The sequence below is a fragment of the Myotis nattereri genome (assembly GCF_964212035.1).
Source record: "Myotis nattereri genome assembly, chromosome: 4".
NCBI lineage: Eukaryota > Metazoa > Chordata > Mammalia > Chiroptera > Vespertilionidae > Myotis > Myotis nattereri.
The window spans coordinates 100,864,488-100,882,381 of record NC_138079.1 but is presented as its reverse complement, the minus strand read 5'-3'; the positions used below and the strand labels follow the sequence as shown (position 1 = coordinate 100,882,381).

The following is a 17,894-nucleotide window of genomic DNA, read 5'->3' as shown; positions in this document are numbered from 1 at the left end:
AGGAACTGAGAGAAACAAATGTTTGTGGTTGATAAGCTATAGCAGCCCAAATGTACTAGGACACCCGGCCAAGCACTGGACTCAGAAATGTTTTTCCCACGTTGTGTACAGTACATTCCCTGTTTCTGCTGATGTTACTTTCAGAAGATACAGAATGGAGGAGATACTTCTTTATTCATACTTACATAATCTGGGATAGTTCATACGGCTGTAGACTGATACCTGGAGTATATGGAATCAACACCTGCCTTTCTAGTGATCTGCTGATGGGGATTTTACAACCCAAAGTCAAATCGCCTTCTGTCACCATATATTTGACACCCTTTACCCTTTACTACCCTCTCATCCCCCTTCCCTGTGGTAACCACCATACTGTTATCTGTGTCTATAAAACCAATTTTAGATTCCTCCATGTCTTTACATTCTTCTCTCACGTAATCTGCCTTTTTAAATTTTTGCTCTAAGTTATGATCATATTTCTCTACCATACCTTCAAGTTTGCCAATTCTTTCTTTAGCAATGTCCATTCTATTATTCAGCCCTTTGTCTAAAACGTTGTACTTCAGCAATATTTTAAATTTTCAACACTCTTTCTTGTTCTCTGACTGCTCTTTTCCCATATATTCTTGTTTCATGAAAATCTCCAACATTTCTTAATCCTGGGCTGCTGTGCAGTAAAAGGTTAACTGACCAGATCTAAGAATATCCAAACCTGCACAGTCCAAAGGAAGGACTGGCCCTTGACCGGCTCCTGGGAAGTGACCTCTGAGACCTTGGAATGTCCTGCCTGAAAAGAGGGTCTCTGTAGGCATGGAGTCCTGTGCCACTCCAGATAGCCGATGCCAACAACGTGACGTGTGGTGGGGCCTTGGGCCACATTTCCTCAGTTGGACCTCTGGCCCAGCTGGAGTCAGAGCATAAAGGTCACTTACATGGGTACTCCATGCCTATGGGATGGAACCCCAATAAAAACTTCAGACACCAAGGTTCAGGGAGCTTCCCTGGTTGGCAATACTTCACGTGTGTTGTCACAAATCATTGCCGGGAGAATTCAGCACATCCGCCTCCGCTGAGAGGGGACAGCAGGAAGCCTGCCCCTGCTCTCTCCTGGGTTCCGTCCTCTGTGCCGTTTGCACTTGTTGGTGTTGTCTCGTTCCTTTCACTAGAATGAACCAGGAGTGGAATAGCTTTTCTGAGTTCTGTGATTCCTTCTCGTGAACCATTGACTCTGAAGGTGGTGCTGTGGGACCGGCTTGGTTGTCCCTTCATCTCTACGATGGAAGCGCCCATTTGTTGACGTTGGTGCCCTGCAACATTGCCCACAAGAAAGGAAAGCTGCCTGTAGACTCTGTGGAGTTGGCTGGGGCCTGTTACAGAACAGCAGGCAGAGTGGGAGGCTGAGAGCTCTCCGGTGGTCAGAATCGGGCCAGCTTTTCCCCAGTGGGTCCTGTACAGGACCATCACTGTTAACAGAGGGGACCCAGTGCGGGGACCCCGATGGGCACTCCGTGAGGACTTGGTAGTGCGCTCTCATGGGAGCCATGGTCCTTCCTAGGAGGAAGGATGAGTAGAAAGGGGACAGCGAAGGAGGCAGCCAAGATCCCGGAGTTCAGACAGGAAAGGGACTTGGGGTGGGGGTGGGGGGGGGGAGAGTCTACTAGTTCCTGGGTCATATTATCAAGGGGTGTCATTGGGGACCCAGCCCCAGGGAAACTCAAAGCTGGGGCGCTGTGAGGTCTGATGTTCCCAAAGCCCTTGGAGCCGGAGAGGTCAAGCTGGTCAACAGCGCCAGGGTTGCTGTTGCTCCTTCTCCCCCAGGGGGGCGCCCCAGCGCTGGCCCTGGAGCCCGCAGAGCCGTGGAGGCGTCAAGCCGGGGAGAGGAGGCATGGGCGCCGGAGTCGGGGTGCTGCTGCTGGCACAGCTGTTGGTGAGGGTCGAACTCGAGATGCAGGGTGAGCTCAGGCCGGAGCTAGGGGTGTCAGGGGCAGGAGGGGAGCATGGACACCGAGGGGAGCTCACCTTCTCGCCTCACCCCAGGGTTGCAGGATCAGAACCAGCTGTTTTCAGGTAAGGCGCCCAGGATGCCCAGTTTCCCTGCCCAGGGCACCGGGGCCAGGACGCGAAGGGCGCCATCTCTTTTCATCTCTCCCCCGCCCCCGTTTCAAGAATTCGTCGTGGCTGAAGCGTAACTGACGGGCCCCTGGGGGAGGGGCGGGGCCTGCAGGCCGGTGGGAAGGGCCCCCCGCGTCCCCTGCTCCCCAGGCTGCAGGGTCCCAGCACGGTTCCCCTGGGGCCGAGGGCGGGCAGGTGGGCCGCATGTCCGTCTGTCCCCCCCAGAGCCTTGTGGCCGCCGGAACGTCCACTCGCTCATAGTGGGCGGAATGGAGTCTGCTCGCGGGCGCTGGCCGTGGCAGGTGAGCCTGCGGCTCCGTCACAAAGGCCACAGATGCGCGGGGAGCCTGCTCAACCGGCGCTGGGTGCTCTCGGCGGCGCACTGCTTCCGGAAGTGAGTCTGCCCCGAGCTCGCCTCACACACGTGACCCTCCTGTTCCCCCAGCCCCAGGCCTCGCTGCAGCGGCTCGCACCCATCGGAGTTCCCATGGTGCGCCTGCCGGGGACTCTTCAGTTTTTCCCAGAAGGGTCTTCCAGAGCATTCCCCTGCACATTTGTGTGTCTTGTTCTGTTCTCTTTCTTGTTCTCTTCTCCCCAAAAGGCATGACTAGCCTTCACCTGCCTCCTCCCACCTCCCAGTGGAGGGGCGCCACAGCGGGGAGGAATGAGCGAGGGGGTGAGTGCTGGGCACAGAACCTGCCTGGGGCAACTGTGGCCCCTGAGGCTGTTGGCACTCCTCTCTGCTGAGCATCCCGCTCAGGCGTCTGTGCATCTGCTCATTCATATTTTTAGGCTGGTTCTGAGGGGTGACAGGCTGGTTGAGTGACTTGCTAGTCAGACCACAGGGGGTGGGGGGCACCCTTCTGTCCTACTCCCAGCCCCCAAGCCTCCGGGTTCTGGGGCTTTGGTTGCAGGCTCTCTGGGCTCCCGCCATTTCTCACTGGACACTTTGTCCTGTAAGAAGAGCAGCTCCTGGTGTCCAGGATGAGCCCTAGTAGCACCTTGGGCAGTCTCCCCTTTGAGCAGGCCCAGGTGTGCTCAGGTGGCCCACACTTCGCTAAAGCCCCCTAACTGAACCCGGCCGGCATGGCCCAGTGGCTGAACGTTGACCTATGAACCAGGAGCTCATGGTTCGATTCCCAGGCAGGGCACATGCTTGGGTTGCGGTCTCCACCCCCAGTGGAGAGCTTACAGGAGGTAGCTGATCAATGATTCTCTCTCATCATTGATGTTTTTCTCTCTCTCTCTCTCCCTGTCCTTTCCTCTCTGAAATCAATAAAAATATATTTTTTTAAAAAAAGACCTCTAACTAACTGCTCTCCCCTGTCAGACTCAGGGATCCGTCGAATTGGATGGCCCAGTTTGGTGAGCTGTCTTCCAGGCCGTCTCTCTGGAACTTGGGGGCCATCTCCCACCGTTTCAGCGTGCAGGACATTATCGTGTACCCTCACTTCAAGGAGTCGTCACTCAACGACATCGCCTTGCTGAGGCTGACCTCCTCTGTCACCTACAACAAGTACATCCAGCCCATCTGTGTTATGGCCTCCGCCTTCGAATTCCACAACCAGAGTAACTGCTGGGTGACCGGCTGGGGGGACATCCGTGAGAATAAAAGTGAGACTGGGGACAGATGGGTGGGGAAGAGGGGGGGCGTTATCCTCCTTTTCCAGCTGCCACCTTGGCCGGTGTACAGCTGGGCCCCTCTGTGGGCCTAATCAGCATTCTCTCCCCACCTGCTGTCCACTCCTCCTCCCCCTCAAAGGGCAGGACTTTCTGTGCCCAATCAGTTCCTTGTCCTCCCCGGAGACTGAGCCAGAGCCAGCAATGAGGGAGGACCAGCTCCCCCCATGCTGAATTCCTCATCCTGCCAGGATCTGGGGTTTTGGGGGTGCATTTTTCAGAAAGGCCTTGGGTATTGGCTTTTTTTTATATATATAATTGAGATTTAATTCACAAACCATGAAATTCACCATTTTAAGTATATACAGTTCAGTGGATTTTAGTATAGTCACAGTTTGCACCATCATCACCACCTAATTGCAGAACATTTTCATCATCTCAAAATGAAATCCCATAACCACTAAACAGTCCCTCCCCATTACCCACTCCCTAGCAACCACTAACCAGATTTTTAAAAATATCTATGTTTTTATTGATTTGAGAGAGAAAGAGGAAGGGTAAGGGATAGAGAGATAGAAACATCAATCAGCTGCCTTCTGCACATCCCCTACTGGGGATCGAGCCCAAAACCCGGGTGTGTGCCCTGACCAGGAATCTAGCCGGTGACCTCCTGGCTTATGGGTCACCAGTGTGGCTCAATGACTGAGCCACACCAGCTGAGCCACTAACCAGCTTTTTACCTCTATGGGTTATGGATATTTTATAGAAATGAAATCATGTAATATGTGACATTTTGTGTCTGGTTTCTTTTACTGAGCATACTGAGCATAATGTTTTTAAGGTTCATGTAGCGTGAAATCAGAACTTCATTCCTTTTTATGACAGAATAATATTCCATTGTATGGATAAATCATATTTATTTCTTTATCCATTGATGAACATTTGTGTTGTTTCTTCCTTTTGGGTATTGCAAATGGAGCTGCTATGAACATTAGCATACAAATTATTGTTTGAACGTCCTTTTTCCATTCTTCTGCATATATACTTAGCAGTGCAATTTCTGGATCACATGGTAATTCCATGTTTGACTTTTGAAGAACCAACCATGTTCCACAGCAGCTGCGCCATTTTCCATTCCTGTCAACAATAAATGGGGGTAACAATTTCTCTCCATTTTCCTCAACTTGTTCTTTTCCAAATTGTTTTAATTTTTGCCATCCTAGTGGGTGTGGAGTGGAATCTCACTGTGGTTTTGATTTGCATTTCTTTAATGACAGTTACGTTGAGCATCATTACATGTGTGTGATGGACACTTGTATATCTTTCTTAGAGAAATATTCAAGTCCTTCACCTATTTTAAAATTGAGTTGTCTTTGTTGTTTAAGTGTAATCACTTTTTATATATTCTGGATACTAGACCCTTATCAGGTATATGATTTGCACACATTTCTGTAGGTTTCTTTTCACTTTCTTGATAGTGTCTTTTGATGCACAATTTTCAATTTTTTTAATGAAATCCAAATTGCATGTTTTTCTTTTGTTGTTTGTGCTTTTGAAGTTACATCTAAGAAACCATTGGAAAATACAAGGTCATGAAGATTTACCCCTATGTTTTCTTTAAAAGTTTTATTGTTTTAGTGCTTATATTTATGTCTTTGATCCATTTTGAGTTTATTTTTGCATATGGTATGAGGTAGGAGTCCCACTTCATTCTTTTTTATTGTTAATTCTTACCCGATGATATCTTTTCCATTGATTTTTTTTTTTTAGAGAGAGGAAGGGAGGGAGGAGGGGGCGGAGAGAGAAACATCAATGTGAGAGAGACATATCAATTGGTTGTCTCCCACATGTGCCTCGACAAGAGCAGGGCTCAAACCTGCAACCCAGGTACATGCCCTTGACTGGGAATTGAGCCCATGACCCTTCGGTGGGCAGGATGACATTCTAACCACTGGGAAATACTGGCCAGGGCCCAACTTCATTCTTTTGCATGTGCATATTCAGTTATGCAAGCGCTGTTTGTTGAAGAGATTGTTCTCTCCTCCATTGAATTGTCTTGGCACCTTTATCAAAAGTGGATTTACCATAGATGTATAGATTTATTTCTAGACTCACAATTTTAGTCCACTGGTCTGTATGTTTATCCTTGTGCCAGGATTTCATTGTTGATTCCTTTCGCTTTATAGTATGTTTTGAAATTGGGCAGTGTGAGTCCTCCAATTTTGTTCCACTTTTTCTTTTCTTTTTTTTTTCTTTTTAGTTAGGCAGGATCTTTTTTGTTTAATCCTCACCCAAGAACATGTTCATTGATTTTGAGAGAGAAAGAGAGAGAGAGAGAAAAACACTGTGAGAGATTAGTTGCCTCCCACACGCACCCTAACAGGGGCCAGGGATCGAGCCTGCAACCCAGGCATGTGCCCTTGACTGGGAATCAATCCTGAGACCCTTTGGCGTGCGGGCCAGCGCTCTAAGCCACACTGGCCAGGGCTGTACCAGTATTCTTTATTTCTTCCAATGGGTTTAAGTTACTGATTAGTGTCCTTTCATTTCATCCTGAAGGGCTCCCTTTCCCATTACTCATTGGGTAGATCTAACAGTGAATCCTCTCAGCATTTATTTATCTGGAAGTGTCCTAACTTCTTCGTTTTCTGAGCGATAGTTTTGCCTGAAATAGAATTCTTGGTTAACTTTTATTCTTTCAGCACTTTAAATATGTCATTCTAGCCCAGTGATGGCGAACCTATGACATGCGTGTCAGAGGCGACACGCGAACTCATTTTTTTTTTTTTTGGTTGATTTTTCTTTGTTAAATGGCATTTAAATATATAAAATAAATATCAAAAATATAAATCTTTGTTTTTCTATGGTTGCAACTATCAAAAAATTTCTATATGTGACACGGCACCAGAGTTAAGTTAGGGTTTTTCAAAATGCTGACACGAGCTCAAAAGGTTCGCCATCACTGTCCTAGCTCTAGCCAGTTTGGCTCAATGGACAGAGCGTTGGCCTGCAGACTAAAGGGTCCCAGGTTTGATTTGGGTTAAGGGCACATGCCCAGGTTTCGGGCCCGATACCCAGAAGGGGGCATGCAGGAGGCAGCCGATCAGTGATTCTCTCTCATCATTGATGTTTCTATCTCTTTTCCCCTCTCCCTTTCTCTCTGAAATCAATAAAAAATATATTTAAAATAAATAAATATTTTTAAAAGAACAATGGCCCTTGCCCTATTGGTGTGGCTCAGTGGTTGATCTATGACCCAGGAGGTCACAGTTTGATTCCCAGTCAGGGCACATGCCCAGGCTGCAGGCTTGATTGCCAGCAAGGAGCATGCAGGAGACAGCGATCAATTATTCTCTCTCATCATTGATGTTTCTATCTCCCTCTCCCTTACTCTCTGAAATCAATAAATCAAAATTATTTTTAAAAAGCCAGTTTGGCTCATTGGATAGAGCATCAGCCTGCGGACCAAAGGGTCCTTGGTCTGATTCTGGTCAAGGGCACGTACCTTGTTTGCAGGCTCCTCCCCAGCCTGGGCCCTAGTCAGGGTGCCTGCAGGGGGCAACCAATTGATGTTTCTCTCACATCAATGTTTCTCTCTGTCTTTCCCTCTCTCTTCCACTCTCTCTAAGAAAAATATCCTCAGATGAGGATTAACAACAACAACAACAATAATATATATAATTGTATATATAATTTTATTTATTTATTTGTTTGTTTGTTTATTTATTTTAAAGAAAAGAACAATGGCCCAGCCCTTGGGCAGTGTCACTCAGTTGGTTGAGCGTCATCCCATGCACCAGAAGATTCCCAGTTCATTAGGGCACATACTTGATTAGGGCACATACCTGATTGCAGGCTCAATCCCCAGTAGGGGGCGTGCAAGAGGCAGCCGAGGGAAGTTTCTCACATCAATGTTTCTCTTTTTTTATCTGGAAGTGTCTTAACACATAGTCACTGATGTCCCATCCTCCCTAAAAAATCAACAAAAACCTTTCTGTTTTTAAAGAACAATGGCCCAGGCATTGTGAGTGCCCCAGGGATCTCCGTTGCCATAGCGGCGTAGCCCATATCATTCCTCCCAACCTGATGGCAGAGGAGAGGCTCAGGATGCTATCTTTCTGTTTCCTCAACTCCTCTGCAGAGCTGCCAGCTCCCTACATCCTCCAGGAAGTACGGGTCTCCATCATAAACAACTCCCGGTGTAACGACCTGTTCCGACAGCCCAATTTCTTCTATAGACTGGCAGATGACGTGATTTGTGCTGGCTCTGAGGATGGCAAACATGACGCCTGCGAAGTGAGTGCCCCTGCCCCAGTCAGAGCCTTGCTGGAAACAGGCCCTGCCCCCTCAACCTTGGGCCTGAGAGCAACCCCCATGACCAGTCTACCCTCAGAGTTGGTTAATGAGGAAGTGATTCCGCCCTTACTTACCCTGCCTATAAAAGCTCGTTTTGCATTAGCAGTATCTCTTTGGATCCTCATGTGGGTAGCGACTTTTTCCCCCCTTTGCAGATGCGGAAACTGAGGCTTGGTCACTTCCAGGGGGAGGCGTAGGATTTGCACCTAGTTTGCCCAGCTCCATAGCCGCTCCTGTTCTGGGGCCTCCCCATGCACCCCTCCTGCCCCAGGCCAGGCTCACCTATGCTGCTCCCCAGGGTGACTCAGGCGGACCCTTGACCTGTGAGAAGAATGGACTGTGGACTCAGATTGGAATCGTGAGCTGGGGAATAGGCTGTGGTCGGCCCAACCGACCCGGTGTCTACACCAACATCAGTAGATACTTCAGCTGGATCCAGAAGCACACGGCCCACAGCGCACCCAGGCCAGACCCCTTCCCACGACTGCTGCTCCTCCCTCTGCTCTGGGCTGCCCCACTCGTGTAGCTGACCTGCACAGCTGGCCCTGTAAGGGTGCAGGAGTCACCACAGCACTGGGCACATTCACCCAGGGCTGTGGACAACCCCTGGACTGTCTGCTGGATCAGGCTCTGGTCCCTTCTGTCTCCTTTGCTAATAAACGTATGCATTTTCATTGATTCCTCGCAGAGTGTCTTGTGGACTTGGGTGGTTTCCTGGACACTCTCTTAGTCACTTATGTCCCATCCTCTCCAAGACCACTCCCTAATTCCTAATTCTTTCTCTGCTGATCTGCACTATACATATTTTGGTTGCAAACAGGAGAACCCTCACAGGTTAGTAGCACTAGGGGGCTAGGAAGACTGGAGCGGGGTATTGTGGAGGACATGCCCCAGAACACCCCAGTGCTCATCACACAGATGTCAGCTGCTCCTGGTCTTAATGCGGTCGGTGCCCCAAAGGCTGACCTGGGATTCGGACTGGGGTGCGGGTAGTTTATTTAGGAGGCGATACCAAGAAGCGCCAGTGAGGAGGGGGGACACTGAAGCAGGGAAGGAAGAGCCCCATGACGTTTGCCTGAATGAGGAGGGTACTGAGGCGCAGTCCTGCTGGGCCCCTGGAGAAACCGCAGGCTCCTGGAGGACAAGGATGCTGTGTGCGGGCACTTCTCTCCTGACCCCACAGGTTGAGGGTTGTCTGGTGGCATGGGTGCTCCCAGTTACAGCAGGTCCCGGGGAGGACGCCAGTGCCTCAGGAGCTGCTGCAGCACCACAAGGAGGCCTGGTGGAGGCGGCAGCACCAGGTCTGTCTGGCTCCTCACTGGTGTCCCAGAACCCAGCCTCAGCATGACCAGGGATCAGGCCAGTCGGAGGGCCCATTCAGGGGCACCTGGAACTGCTCAGGCAGATCTGCGTTTTCACAAGATTCCCAAGTGCTGTGAGCTCAAGACGTGTGAGGAGCTATGGCTGGTCTAGATTTCTTCCCTCGGCTCCCCGCCCTACAGTTCCCTGCTGTGGAGAGGCAGGTGTGGGCGTCTGCAGAGCGCAGGCCTTCCTGGTTTCTGCCCCACACCGCCAGCAGTGCATTGTGTAGGGCCGTGGTCGGCAAACTGCGGCTTGAGAGCCACATGCGGCTCTTTGGCCCCTTGGGTGTGGCTCTTCCTAAGCCTTAGGAGTACCCTAATTAAGTTAATAACAATGTACCTACCTATATAGTTTAAGTTTTAAAAATTTGGCTCTCAAAAGAAATTTCAATCGTTGTACTGTTGGTATTTGGCTCTGTTGACTAATGAGTTTGCCGACCACTGGTGTAGGGCATCACACTTGGACTTCGTGCCCTGGGGCAGCCCTGGGAGACTGGAGCTCCCCTTCCCTCCCCCAACCCCCCCCCCACACACACACACCCCACACACACCCCCAACCCCCCACACACCCCGGCCACAAAGAGGAAACTGATCTCAGTGAGGAGACAGGACTGCTGGAGTCACCCAGCTCACAAGGGCCGGCCTAGAGAGCATTTGGCCAGGCCTGGGGTCTGCGCTCCATGTTGGGCCCGCCAAGCCGGAACTTGGTGCCTCCGCAGCCAGCCCTGTCAGGAGCCTGGGGCTGGTCAGGTTTGGAGGAGAGCTGCCAAGGATCCTCTGGAGCTTCCTGGCCTGACCGCAGTCCCCCTTCTCCCCCCACCTCACTGCCCTTGCTTGGCTGGGCTCCTGCCCCCCGTTTCCAGCACCTTGGCCCAAACCAGACTTCTTTTGAGAATTGCAGGTGTCCCTTTCCTGCCACCTTGAAAGTGCTGCTCAAAGCATCTTTGTTTGAGGCTGGACAGGTGAAGCCGCAGCCCCTCCCTGGTCTCCTTAATTACCCCTGGCCAGGGCCCGCCCCCGCCTGGCCTTTTAAGCCCCCACATACAGGGCCAGCCCAGTCAGCTGGGAGGGACCAGGCTGTAAGGGTGAGAGCAGCGTCCAGGGGCTGGCAGGGTGGGTGGGGGCAGCAGTTGAGCAATGGAAATAGAGGGTGGGGTGGGGCTTGCCTGGAGGCCGAGGGTCCCCAAGTCTCAAAGGGGTTGGGGGCAAGGGTGTTCCCCGAGGCCTGGAAGCAGGCAGAGCCTGGGCCGTGGGCGTAAGCCTGAGACTAGCTGGGGGCTGAGGGAAGACAGAACGGCCTCTGGGACACAAGTGCTCTGGGCTAGGACCCGCCTTCCTCTCTCTGCAGAGTCTAAGCCCTGGGCAGGGCCACCTTCACCCAGCACAGTCCTAGAGACAGAATGAGGGGGGCTTCCTGCCCCCCAGTACTGCTCCTGCTGCTGCTACGTGAGTGTGGGACAGGGGCTACGGGTGCTGACCTCAGGGACCTTGGCTACCAGATGTCCCATCTCACCCCCCTCTGGCCTGGTTCCCATAGAGCACACCAGGGCAATCTAATCTTGGCTTCAAGGGTTCCAGTTCTCTCTGTCGCTGACCTTGGGCTCTCCAAACCTGGATGTGCTGCTGTCTTCGTAATGGGTATAAGTCCCCACCTCTCAGTGCTTTGGGGAAGGTTACATTGGGTAACCAGTTGGACATAATCCCGGCACCAGGTTAATGCAACAGATTTGTTCCACCTTCCTTATCTGTAACCTCCCTTCCCCTCGCTCCGTTATCTGATACCAAATCCATAATCCAGTGCCTTCCCTACTTCCTCTTCCAGGAGTGGCCGGGACACTGCAGTCTGCAGGTCAGGAAGCCTCAGGTCTGCCTCCCCACCCCACCCCACCCCCACCCCCACCCCCACCCCCGGGCCAACCCCTACCTAACCTTGGCTCTAAGTCTCCCCGCCCCCTTCCCAAGCCTCCCGTCCTCCGCCCACCCCGTCCCCCTTGTCCTCTGCAGCCTGCGGGCAGCCTCGTGTGTCCAGCCGGATCGTAGGGGGCCAGGACGCCCGGGCCGGAGAGTGGCCGTGGCAGGCGAGCATCCAGCACCGCGGGGCGCACGTGTGTGGGGGCTCGCTCATCGCCCCGCAGTGGGTCCTGACCGCGGCGCACTGCGTCCGGAGGTCAGCGGCCAGACGCCAGGCCCAGGCTCACCAGGGGATGCAGGGGTGGGGGCGGCGGGAGCGGGAAGCCAAGCCCGGGAAAATGCGGCGCCACCTAGCGGAGGCGCGGCGGTAAGCGGCCCTGCTCCTGTCGCGCAGGCGGGCGCCGGTGTCTGGGTACCGCGTGCGCCTCGGGGCGCTTCGTCTGGGTCAGGCCGCGCCCCGCGCGCTCTCGGTGCCCGTGCAGAGGATGCTGCTGCACCCCGACTACGCTGAGGACGGGGCCCGCGGTGACTTGGCGTTGCTCCAGCTGCGCCGCCCAGTGCACCTGAGCTCCCGAGTCCAGCCCGTGTGCCTGCCGGAACCCGGGGCCTGGCCGCCGCCCGGTACTCCGTGCTGGGTCACTGGCTGGGGCAGCCTCTTCCCAGGAGGTGAGGCAGAGGGCGGGGCCGGGGGGCACGGGGGGAGGCAGGCATCCCCCCCCCCCTTCCTCTGTCCCACCACTGCTTCAATCTGGGAATCAGTGCGACCTGCGGGCACCCCAAACCCCCCCCCCCAGTCCTGGCCAGTTAGATTCCCAGGTGAGGCTTCTCCCCCCACCCTGCTTACTGCCACACCCTCTCTCATGGCTCACGAGTCCCCCTTCGTCCCCCAGTGTCACTTCCAGAGTGGCGACCTCTTCAGGGAGTCAGAGTGCCGGTGCTGGATGCGGGCACTTGCGACCACCTCTACCATGTGGGCACCAGCGTGCCCCGCGCTGAGCAGATAGTGTTACCAGGGAACCTGTGCGCTGGCTACGTCCAGGGCCACAAGGATGCCTGCCAGGTGCGTGAAGCTGCCTCGAACCTCTGAGTCCATGCTCCTGTGCCCAGCAGTCTACCTCCCTTGAACCCAGGACCAAGGAGGTACCACCTCCAGGTTCGGCATCCTGGCTCCCAACCCAGATGTCCCACCTGGGGGACTGGAGCCCTAGGACTATGATCATAGCCTTCAGAGGACGGGGACCTAAGCTTGCCTTTCTCCTACAGGGTGATTCTGGGGGACCCCTGACCTGCTTGAAGTCTGGGCGCTGGGTCCTGGCGGGCGTGGTGAGCTGGGGCAAGGGCTGTGCTCTGCCCTACCGTCCAGGTGTCTATACCAATGTCGCCATGTACAGCCGCTGGATTCAGGCTTGCCTCGACCGCTGATGTGGTGACTCTGACTTGGGTTCCCCAGCTACTTGGTCCCTCTGGGGACCTGCACATCCCCAACCCTTCCACGTCTCACTTGAGGCTCAGAGGCCCGATAAAGCTAAGGGGCCATCTCTCCATCCAGCTGTCCATCCCCTGCCTTCCTTGGGGGTCACCAAACCTGGGCTGCCAGCCCCGCTCCAGGAGCCTCCCATCTGTGGGGGTCTCACACTCCTGCCTCCCCTTCCTGCTCATTTATCCTCCTCGGCTCCAGCCAGGACTGGGCCTGGCATCCAGCGACGGTAAATGGCATTCCCGGTTTGGCCTGTGTGCCCCTCTCTAGGGGAAGTCAGGGACATTCGAAGTGTAGAGGGATTCAGCACCAAGAAGAGAGGTCTCCCTCACCAGCTTTGAAGGTGGTGTAGGGGTCGCATGGCAAGGAACTTGCAGCCGCCGCCAGGAGCCGAGGGCAGCCTTGGCTGACAGGCTTCGGGGAAAGGGAAATCTCGGCACTGGCACCGAAAGGAACTGAATCTGGACACCTGACCAAGCCGGGAGGCGAATTCTTCCCCAGCCTCCATGAGAGTCCACTCGGCCAGCCCCACAGAGCTGTGTTTTAGTAAATTTGTGTTGTTTAAAGCTGCTATGTTTGTAGTCACTGGTTACACAACAATAGGAAATGAATCTAGATTTTGCCCCACCGCAGTGAAGATACCTGGGGGCAGGGTGAGCCTCCACCAGGCTCAGGAGTCTGGATCACCTGGCATCATGCCCTCTGCCCAAAAGGGGCCGGGGCCCCCAGGCAGGCCTGGCTGGAGTTTCTGTCATTACCCCACCCATGCCCTGCGGGAGTCTGGGGCTTGAACAGAACCCCCACACCCAGGACCCCCAACACCTGAATCTGGAGACTGGCTTAGACCTTTTGCAGCTCCATGCCCACCTTCATGTGCCTGGGACCGGCCATCCCCTCATCCCCAGCCCAAGGACACCCATTCAGTAGATAGAGCTCAGTTTCTAGAGCTGCAGGAAGAACAAGAAACTGAACAAAACCTGGAAAATCCAAAGCCTAATCTTTGGAGTTGACAGCAGCAGCCGGTAAAGAGGTAACGGGAAGGCCATCATCAAAGGTGCAGCCTGGTGGGGCAGGCCCAAGTGCAGCTGCCCCAGGTGGTCGGGGCTGGGCTGCTGGAGGCCAGGCCAGGCAGTGAGTGTACGGACCGGGGCAGCAGGGAACTCCAGGCTGCTCTTTCCCCCAGGCTGAGGGCCATCCATCTGGGGTAGAGCTGGGCTGTTTCTTGAGGGGCATCAGGGACTAGGGTGCCCAGAACAGGGTATGGCTGTGGCAGACCAGCCTGCAAAAGGCTGTGGTCACATTTGCAGTTGAACCAAAAGGACCCCTGTGGGTGATGTTGGCCATTCTCCCAGTTCTTCCTCAGTCTGAAGCCAGCCAAGGGATGCCTCCCAAAGCACTGAGATGGGAACAAGCCTGGGCTGGAGCCAGGGTTCCTCAGCCTTGGCCCTGCTGTGATTTTAGGGATGGGTTCCCATTCAGAGTCCAGTGTTTCTAAAGCATAACCTGGGAGCGGGGTAGGGGCAGGAACTGGGCAGAGAAGGGAAGGGCCAGTGAACGAGAAGAAATGCTACTTCCGGTCGGGCTCTTACCAGGAGGCTGGGCCACTGTGCAGGGGCTTTACTGGACTATCTCTGGGTTTTTCACGGAGGCTCCGTGAGGTAGGTTTGTTTTCTCATTTGTCAGATGAGAAAACTTGAGGCCTGAAGTCATGCAGCTGGTAGATGGTAGGCTGGGGTTTGAACCCAGGTGGTCTGACTCCAGGGGGAGCTGGGAAGGGTAGAGGAGGGATTTCTCCCTTCACTTCTTCCTATGCTGATATGGTGGCCGCCCAGCCCCATTCTTCTTGGCCTATTCCTGGTGTGGCAGCCTTGTGGGGCTGGGCAAGTTGCAGCACTTTTCAGCCTGCAGGCACAGCACCCTGTACTGCAGCGTCCTGTCAGCAAGGCCAGTTGAGGCGGGGGAGGGGGGGGTGGGGTGGGGGGGGGGTGCTGGCCGTGCATCCTGCTCCTGGGCCCACCATGGCTGCACAGGGGAGCTAGTCTCTTGTCCAAGGTAGGCTTCTTCTCGTTGCCCACCTACTCCTGTCTGTGGTGCGACAACCAGATGGCCTTGTCTCCCCCAATACTGACTCAACCTCATTTCCACACCCATCATCTGAACGGCTAACAACGGCCTTATTAAGGCTGTTGGGAGAGTCACGTTGACAGCTACAGCAATCATGGTGTTGCCCACTGAGCACGTTTGCTGTACCAGGCATGGGTGGGCTCTCCTGGGTGTTTTCATTTCCCATCCATGGGTGAAAAACAGGCCTTGAGAGGTTAAGGGATATGCCCTAAGGTACACGGCAGGTAAGAGATGGAGCCAGAATTGAATTTGGGCAACTGACTCAAATTCCATGTCACTTCCCTCAAGGAGATTAGTTAGTTGTAAAACACCACAAATGAGAGGCACACTAATAACTAGTGGTCATTTATAATTACTATTTATTAATCAATGTTAAAAAAATAGACAGGAGGGGAAGGCCCACCAAGGCCAAGACTCTGCAGGCTTACTTTGGAGGGTACCTGTCATGAGTGTTGGGTAGTTGAGGCAAGGGGGCAGAAAGGTCCAGGCCTTTCTGGGCAGAGAAGCAAGAGCAGCTGGCTAGCCAACTCACCTTAAGATTTCCATTCTGTCATGGCCTCTAGGAGGGAGGACATACATACACCAAGCGAGACCACAGAGCACAGGGGTTGGGGGTGGTCAGCCCGTTCTCCCCTCAAATTGCACCCCCACCCCATCCCTACGGGTACAAAGTATCATTGCCCTGAACGACAGGATGCCCGCAGTCACCTCCTACAACCAACTGACCAAGTGGGCAGAGCCTCCCCCTCTGAAGGGAAGGACTCACTACCTCTCCCAGGCCAGGGGACCTGAGACCGTTTCGATCAGACACATCATTGCTCAAACCCTGGCACTGTGCTCTGTGCACTGGTTCATTAATACTCCCAAATATCCTAAGGCGTCCCATCGGATAGTCCCTTCAAGGATGGAAAAACAGGTGCAGGCTCAGTGCCTTGCCCAAGATCACAGTTAGTAGGCTGGGGCTCGACCTCGGCCTGCTGGAGGAGGCTGGGGACGGGCATGATCCTCAGGGGGAGGGGGTGGGGGCTCAGAGTGCTGCCCACCCCCCAGACCTCCAGGGTGACTCCTGGTGAACATCAGCGGGGCACAAGCTGGGCGGACAGGTCAGCTGTCTACAGGACGGTCTGCAGGCCAGCCCAGCTCCAGACAGATGTGCTCAGGCCGCAGGCGGCCTGGACCTCTCCTGTCCCCGCACCCCGGGGACTCCGTCTGCACCTGCCTCATTCTGGGAGGTCTGCTGGCTGCCCTCTTCGCCCTCCCCTCCTCAGCAGCACAGGCACTGCAAAGCCTCCAACGCTCTGTTCACAAAGACGCTGATGTGAAGGAAGCTTTCAGGCTGGCCAGGGCCCTGCCCCACCACGTCCGGACTCCGGGGATGAAGGTCAAGGCGCGGTCAGCCTGGACCTGGCGGGCGAGCGGGGAGCCGCTGCTGCCTTGGGGCCCAGGGACGGGAGAGTGGCAAGAGGAGAAGGGACTTCAGAGGGCTCCTGAGGAGCCGGGAGTAGAAGGAAAAAACACCTCCAGTTAGGGTTCAGGAGACATCTGTTTAGTGCTAACTCTTGGAGAGGCTCTACAAACTTTACCAGCGGTTCCTTTCCCGTCTTGAAGAAGGGGAAAGTGGGCCTCGATGAGTGAGGTCAGCCGCCCAAAGCTGCACAGCCAGCGCTGGAACCAGGACTTGAATACCCGCTGATTTGGGCCCAGAGCCTGTGCAGCGAGCCACCAGCGTGACTCAGGGCCACGGCGGCGGCTTCCACACACTCAGGTTGCAGCCCAACACCTGCAGAGCTTCTGCCGCCCAGCGCCCAGCGCCATTCACCGGCTCCTCTGGGACACACGCCGGGGCGGACCCTGGGAGTGGGTTCAGTAGACGGAAAGCCTCCATCCCTTGCTCTAGGGCAGTGGTTCTCAACCTTCCTAACGCCGCGACCCTTTAACACAGTTCCCCATGTTGTGGTGACCCCCAACCATAAAGTTATTTTCGTTGCTACTTCATAACTATAATGTTGCTACTGTGATGAATCGTAATGTAAACATCTGCTATGCAGGATGTGTTTTCATGGTTACAAATTGAACACAATTAAAGCACAGTGTTTAATCACAAAAACAATCTGTAATTATATATGTGTTTTCCGATGGTCTTAGGCGACCCCTGTGAAAGGGTCGTTCGACCGCCAAAGGGGTCGCGACCCACAGGTTGAGAACCGCTGCTCTAGTGTGATTGCAATTGGGAGTGACGCAGGGCAGTGTCCAGCGCGGAGGAAGGGCGGGCTGGGCTGCGGGTCAGGCTGCCCCCGTGGACAGGCAGCCAGGGAAGCAAGGCTACAGGCCCTCCCGAGGCCAAGGGGACCCGGGCGGGGCGGCCGGCGGGCGCCCGAGGCCTGGGGCAGGGCCCGCCCGCCTCTGCTCCCGGCGGCTGCTCCAGGCCTGCGGCTTCCGCCCGGTTAGCCTGCCCGACCCACCCCCGGGCCCCCGCAGCAGCTTCCTAGCGCCATTACAGGCCATAACGCCCTGAGCCGGATGAAGCGGACTCACGCCTGAGGCGGGGCAGGGCGGTGCGGACAGTCCTCCTAGACGGCGGCTGGAGGGCCAGCATTGAAAAGCTCCTCCAATGGCCGCTGAGAGCCGTTGGAATCATGCGTCAGGCCCCTGCACGCGGCAGCCCGGGTCTCACTGAGATGCTCATGCTGCCTCCCCAGCGACCCAGAAGCCTATCATCCATTCACTCTTCCTGGATGCGGGAGTAGCCACGCTCGTAAGCTGGTCTCCCATAGCAACGAGAGAAGGCCGGCCCTGCGTCCGGGCCTCCCGCTGCCTGATCCAGACCCGGACCTCACTTTGCCACTCCCAAGATGGCGACGTCCCTCCCGCGTACGACCCCTGCCCGACTCCCACCACCTCCGCCACCCCGGCCGGAGACGTCCCGCGCCACG

At 54.7% G+C, this 17,894-nt stretch overlaps 2 protein-coding genes across 3 annotated transcripts; both read left to right on the top strand.

Annotated features, from left to right (window-relative positions):
- The first annotated feature begins 1,841 nt into the window (after positions 1–1,841).
- Positions 1,842–8,765, top strand: LOC308517830 (serine protease 41-like). Of its 2 annotated transcripts, XM_081089290.1 has the most exons (5): positions 1,874–2,067; positions 2,338–2,506; positions 3,443–3,726; positions 7,874–8,028; positions 8,387–8,765. In XM_081089290.1, exons 1-5 carry the CDS (start codon positions 1,998–2,000, stop codon positions 8,612–8,614), a joined length of 906 nt encoding a protein of 301 aa, XP_080945416.1. In that variant the 5' UTR covers positions 1,874–1,997; the 3' UTR covers positions 8,615–8,765. The 2 variants fall into 2 exon arrangements, with proteins under 2 accessions (XP_080945417.1, XP_080945416.1); XM_081089291.1 differs by lacking the exon at positions 2,338–2,506 and having other exon boundaries at positions 1,842–2,067.
- Positions 8,766–11,269: 2,504 nt separating this feature from the next.
- On the top strand, positions 11,270–13,408 carry PRSS33 (serine protease 33). The gene is made up of 4 exons (XM_081089308.1): positions 11,270–11,616; positions 11,755–12,026; positions 12,251–12,420; positions 12,624–13,408. The coding sequence occupies exons 2-4, from the start codon at positions 11,846–11,848 to the stop codon at positions 12,780–12,782; spliced, it is 510 nt and encodes a 169-aa protein (XP_080945434.1). The 5' UTR covers positions 11,270–11,616; positions 11,755–11,845; the 3' UTR covers positions 12,783–13,408.
- Positions 13,409–17,894: the final 4,486 nt, after the last annotated feature.